Raw genomic sequence first — 6146 nt, 5'->3', positions numbered from 1 at the left:
TTTTGGTTTTGGTTATTCAATGAGTATACAATTGTTCACTCTGTTTCTTAATTTTGTTCAGTATATATTACACAATGTTCAATGTGTATTCGCAAATTGTTCAACATATTTTCACAAAATGTTCAGTACGTGTCCGAAAATTCTTCAGCGCATATATTCCTATTTTTTTTAAAATGTTCATCGTATATTAAAATAAGTTCACCATGTATTATTTCAAATATTCAGCTTATTTCAAGAAAATGTCAACGGATATCGCAAAATGTTCAACGGATATTACAAAAAACAAATTCACGCATTCTTTGAGAAAAGGTACAGAAAAAAACGAAAAGACGAAAGAAAACGTACAGAAGAAAAGAAGAAAGAAGACAATAGATAAAAACGATGGAACTAGTCACGCTAGATGAGCGTGGCTGGTTGGTCGTTGCATTCACGTTAAACAAAGGAAGTCCTGGGTTCGAATCCCACCTCTCCAGCGAACTTTTTGCTGACAGAAAAAAGTAAATGAAACGGGCCGGCCCAGCGGGGAGAGGGGGGTGTGCGCCCTGTACGGGTTGGCCTTTAAGGGGCGCTTAAGGCGCCGTTTAGGAAATGCCTTTTGAATGCCGCTTCTTGCTACACATTTGGAATATGGTGAACGATTGGCTTGGCGCCTCGGCCTTGTGGATTATGAAGATTTTTTTAAAGCGATATGAAGATTTTTTTTTTTTGAAAACACTATAATAGCATCACAAAAATATGTCTCCTATTTTTACACTAGTATGTATTAAGATAATTGTGATTTTAAACTAATTGTTCCTGACTATCAAAAAGAATGTTCGTGTATTGCAAAAGGGTGTTCATCTATTGCAGAATAAATGTACATGTATATGGAAAAATAAATGTTCATACATCCCAGAAAAAAAAACATGTATTCAGCACAAAAAGGACATAAAAAATTAAAATAAAAAGGAAAACAAAAGTGAAAATAGATAGACAAAGAAAATGAAGTAAAAATATAAAAAATAGAATCAAAACAAAAAGAAAAGAAAAGAAAGTCAAATGGAAGTGAAAATGAATTAAAAAATGAAAAGAAACACCAAAGAAAAACAAATAGTAGTTGCAAGCAAATAAAAAATCAAATAAACTCATAGTGGGCTCAGCAGAAAACGAAGTTGCCTTACTCCCTACAATGGACGCCGAAGAAGAAATGCAAAGAATGTTCCCTGAAAAAAGGAAATGCCAAGGACTACACATTTTTGTCTCTTGGCTCAGTTCTATATAGTTTGATTTTTAGAAAGGCTTCGTAAGACTCCCTGCCAAACATTTTTCCTGCAGTCGATTTCACATGCTACCTGCCAAAACAGCAGTCATACACATTTCTCAAGAGATTGTATGCGAGCCATATCTCGAGCGTGAAATGCAGGTGTCGGTAACTACATGGATACATATAGCATATGACTCGATTCTTCTGTAATGAAAAACTGGAAATTTTCCTTTTTACATCACACTCAACACATCAGGTTGTCAAAATTGTCAGGGAAAGATATTCCCAACCATGAAGACTGGGCTTATACATGCAGCTACACTGTAACAGATATTACATCATGACAAGATTACATCCCCCAAATTTCGTTGACGCTGTAGAATTGAATGTATAAACCATAAGAAAATGTCCTTTGAAGCAGCAACATTGATTGCCCAATGCATCAGTCAAGGGGGTGAGTCATCAAACTTTGTCTCGGCTGATGGGTTAGAAAGAGTGTGCTGGTACTGATCACTGAAGATCATATCAAGTGTGCCTGATAATCCAAGATAGTTGCCATATCCATGAGTACATCATTCCGATGCCACAGTACACTGAAACTATCATGAGAGGTAGGAACGGAAGTCTATCCCCAAATACATGGTGATGGAATAGTCGAGACCAGAATTCTATAGCAAACATTCCTAGAAGATAGCCCAAACTGATCCATCCAGTGAATTTTTTCTCGACAATGCTGTCTGATGCATCTAATTTCTTCCCTCCCGTAGCAGGGTTTGCAGCGAAATGGGATGAAAAACCTACCCACATGAGAGCACCATAGGTCAACAGCAGCAGCACTTTTATTGGGTATTCTTGGTCCTCAAACAACAATGGGAACAGAGAGTAGCATGAAACTGCAAATAAAATTTGTTTAAACAAGTGAACATTACAGAAAACAAACAACAATATCATCAGTGCACAAGTCAGTGTTTAAACGAAAACATGTAGCAATTGCTCAAGAGGGCTCAAGCGCTTCACATTGTGGTGATGCTGGCAGACAACACTTTGCCAAAGTTGTTGACATAGCATCAAAGGAAGTGAAAGAAACAACAATGTCACTGCAGCAATCAGAACTGCGCAGCCATTGAGCAAGATTAAACTGTGGCAGAAACATACCTATTGACAATAAGAAGTAATGCCTGACGTCGTCCAAGCTATCCATGGCAATTAGGGCAAGAGGGATAGTGAAATGAAGTGATGCCTTCTCATGTACATGCCATCCAAACATAAACCCACATGAACAAGCATATGCCACCCATCTAATTATGTGTTTTGATTGGGGGTTAGCGAATGCTTTGACAAGACAAGGAGTCATAGCAAGTATAACCAATAAGAAGGTAGTTATTGGGGTGACCTGCAATCCATAAGGTTCAAATAACAAAGTTTATCAAACTATTTTAGTTCAACATTCTTCCCTTGGGTAAAAAGGGGACAGTAGACGAGACAAAACCTTTGGAAGAACAGAAAAAGGAGATGAATCACCAACAAGCCCCCTGGTAAATGATGCTTCAGGTATCTCGATACTGAATCCTAGTCTTCTAAGAAGAAATGCAAGGATCTTGTCAAGTACTATATAGAATACCCAAAAGTTTGGAGCCCAGTAAGCATGAAATAGGCCCCGACCAAAAGGAAACAATCGGCTTAAGAGTTGTTGCATCTGCAAAATTACCAAAGCAATAAATGTGGTAACCATGGTGTCAACAGTACAACTAAATTCATTAGAGCATATTGGTATGACTGTTTATGTGGCAAATTTCAAAAATTTACGTTAGTGGATATCTTCATGAAACCAAAATTAGTATGATGTATAAAGAATAATGCCTATTGTTAAATACTTGCAGGAAAAAAAAATCACTCGAAATACTTGCAGGAAATTGACCTAGATTAAGCAAACCCAATGACATTTAAGAGTGTAAGTTCCGAAACAAAAGTTACAAGGCATTGTAATCAGCTGCTATTCCTTTTGTATTTGTGCAAACCAGCACCAACATAAGTATTACTCCTTCCGTTCCTAAATGTAAGTCTTTTTAGACATTTCAAATGGCAACAACATACGGATGTATGTAGACATTTTTTAAAGTGTAGATTCATTCATTTTGCTCCGCATGTAGTCATTTGTTAGAATCACTAGAAAGACTTATATTTAGGAACGGAGGGAGTATTTGATTATTATAAATTCACCATTTCAACCGAATTCAGTGCTAAATGACTAGAATTATGACGAAATTCATGAGAACACATGGACAATTACTGTTGACACATAAAATGGAAAATGACAAAATGGTATAGACAAACTCACATTAGGGCAAATGCCTTTATGCAACTTAAACTTAGCAATATACAGACAGAAAACATTTCTTGTTAAATACCTGTACTAAATTCACGTTGTTGAACTTTAGCCAACATAATTGTGTCTAAGAGTGCAGAGTTCTGGACATACTTATGTGCATGAGAAATCTATATTTGTTTAGGAGAATGAATAGACAATATATGTGTTCCACATACAGCAAAATCTAGTCAAAGAGATATTGCATAGCCTTGACTACAGAGATATCATTTCGTTCAGCGATTGTAAGTGGATCAAGATGAGAGCATCTTCAGTTATACGCCCTAGCAATTACCAGAACTGAAACAAAAGTTACGAGAAACTTGCACAAGTCTATCAGCTTCTGTTCCATTTTTTTTTCTGTTGCAAACCAGCACGAACACAGTAATTACTCGAAACTTTACAGATTTCTACCAAATTCAATGTTGACTGGCTAGAATTTAACTCTAGAACACTTCTCATTCTCATGAATTCACAATGCCTCCTAAACTTGATTTCTAACTTGTGTTAGAAACTTATGATTGTGACAACAATGACCAAATGATCATGAAGAAACATCCAACTCCAAACTGAATTAACGGACCAACTCACCTGCCCATAGTACACGAAGGGCGCAAATGCCATGGCAAAAACAGCAACCACGCCAGCACCCATGAGAACCAGCCTCCCGAGGCCCCTCGCTAGACCCCGGCCACAGCAATAATGCCGGAACAAGTACACGAAATAGACCGGCGCAGCCACGAGAAACAGGTGCTTCGAGCACAGCAATGCTGCAAACACAACTCCCCCGGCAAGATCCTTCCCCTGCTCTAGAAAATGCAGCGAAAGCAACAGCAGCCCCATCAGGAACCCGTTGTACTGAAAGTGAATGTGGTCCACGATGAGCAGCGCCGGTGACCACAGGACGAGCAAGAGAGCGAGGAACGGACGCTGCCTCCGGCGAGCGTCCCTCGCCAGGAGGAGGACCGAAGCGAGGAGGAGGAGGTCCGAGAAGGCGACTGTGAGGCGGAGGTAGAGGATGTAGACCGAGGAGGACGGCGCGGCAGGCACAGGGATGGCGACGAGGGAGGCGTCGACGAAGGGCGCGGGGAGAGAGAGGAGGCGGGAGAAGTAGGCGAAGAAGGGCGGGTAGTCGAGCGTCCACTGGGAGGAGGCATCGGTGTACCACTGCCGGGCGGGGAGGGCGTGGGTGAGGGCGAGCCAGTACCGGTGGACGTCGAAATCGGTGGAGCGGTAGGTGGGGACGAGCAGAAGCTTGACGCAAGTAGCGGCGGCGAAGGCCCACATCGCCGCCGCCGCCGTCGACGGCGAGCTGGTGGCGGCCATAGGGGCGGTGGTCCAGTTGGAGATCTGGAGGGGTCGCACCGGGTGAGGGCTGTCAGCCCTGGATCTAGGGCGTTTAAGTCATCCTTGCGAAAATAGTGACAAAAATTATATTTTAAATACAGATGCTCACATAGATGCACATAAGAGCATCTCCAGCCATTCAGCCTCCAGGGCGCCGAAAAAGAGCGGCCTGGGAGCGAACCGACGCTAGATTGACCCCTGGGGCAGCCTAGCTCCCAGCCACGCCCCCAGGCGCCGTCCCCAGCCACGGCAAATTCAAACGTAGTCCATTCCCGCGCACAAAATAGACGCCACAATCCGGCGATCAAGCGGCCAGTAGGTCGGCGATCGGATGAAAAGTTCGGCGTACAAAAAACAGAAAGGACGGAAGCGCGCATCAGGCGGCGAGGTCGGCCTCCGGCGTCGGCGGAGTCGGCGTGCGCGGGCTTGACGGGGTCTCTTTGCTTGCCGGCGTCGGCGTGGCTTCTGTGCTGCGGGCAGTCTCGTCGGCATCATCGCTCGGGCTTGGCGGCGGCGGCGGCGTGTGCGTGTGCGTGGGCGGCGGCGTCGTGGGCGTGGGCGTCGTCGTCGAGGGAAGCTGGTTCAGGATGAGGGCACACTCCACCAAGTACCACGCCTTGACCGCCTCGTCGGTGCGAGAAGGGCAGCGCGCAGCGGCGGGGAGGGGGCGTCGGGGAGGACGCGTACACCGGCGGCGAGTAGTTGTATGGAGGGTACTGCACGCCGGCGTAGACGGGCGAGGGCGTGCGCTGGGCCGGGTGTCCATGGGAGAAAGTGACGTTTGGGTTGAACCCACCGTGCGCGTCCCCGTCGACGTAGCCTGGCGAAGACGATCCCCATGGCTGCGGCGACGGAGACCCGACGCCTTGCTGGCCCAAGGGCGCGTACTGCGCGTGGTTGCCGGATGGATTCATCATCCTCGCGCGAGTCGCCTCGGCCTTGGCCTGGTCCGCCGAAGCGGCGGCAGCGGCAACCGCAGCCGCGCGTGTCGCGTTGTCACGGGCCTTCTTGACGAGGGCCCTGTTCCGCCGGTTGGCGGTGACGGCCTCCCTTCACTGCACTTTCACCCTCCAATCGGCGTTTGTCATGCCCGGTGGCTTGGACGGCGGCGCCCTCAGCTTCCTCTGCTTCGGCTGGGCGACGGAGGCGGTCGCAATCGCCGCGGTGCGGGGGACGACGTACTTCTTCGGT

General features: G+C 45.5%; 1 protein-coding gene across 1 annotated transcript; it reads right to left on the bottom strand.

Moving 5' to 3' along the window:
- Positions 1–2180: 2180 nt before the first annotated feature.
- Positions 2181–5004, bottom strand: LOC119323427 (probable dolichyl pyrophosphate Glc1Man9GlcNAc2 alpha-1,3-glucosyltransferase). Its single transcript, XM_037597089.1, has 3 exons — positions 4200–5004; positions 2733–2939; positions 2181–2636 (listed from the first exon to the last, which is right to left on the bottom strand). Exons 1-3 carry the CDS (start codon positions 4932–4934, stop codon positions 2238–2240), a joined length of 1341 nt encoding a protein of 446 aa, XP_037452986.1. The 5' UTR covers positions 4935–5004; the 3' UTR covers positions 2181–2237.
- Between the last annotated feature and the right edge of the window lie 1142 nt (positions 5005–6146).

The sequence above is a fragment of the Triticum dicoccoides genome, chromosome 6B (assembly GCF_002162155.2).
Source record: "Triticum dicoccoides isolate Atlit2015 ecotype Zavitan chromosome 6B, WEW_v2.0, whole genome shotgun sequence".
NCBI lineage: Eukaryota > Viridiplantae > Streptophyta > Magnoliopsida > Poales > Poaceae > Triticum > Triticum dicoccoides.
This window is presented reverse-complemented; position numbering and strand designations above follow the sequence as displayed.

Excerpts from the sequence above, each read along its gene's own strand:
- LOC119323427 (XM_037597089.1), bottom strand. The coding sequence starts at position 4,934 with ATGGCCGCCACCAGCTCGCCGTCGACGGCGGCGGCGGCGATGTGGGCC. Across the intron at positions 2,940-4,199 it reads CCTTCGTGTACTATGGGCAG|ATGCAACAACTCTTAAGCCG; the intron begins GTGAGTTGGTCC and ends GTAATTTTGCAG. Across the intron at positions 2,637-2,732 it reads CTTTTTCTGTTCTTCCAAAG|GTCACCCCAATAACTACCTT; the intron begins GTTTTGTCTCGT and ends TATGGATTGCAG.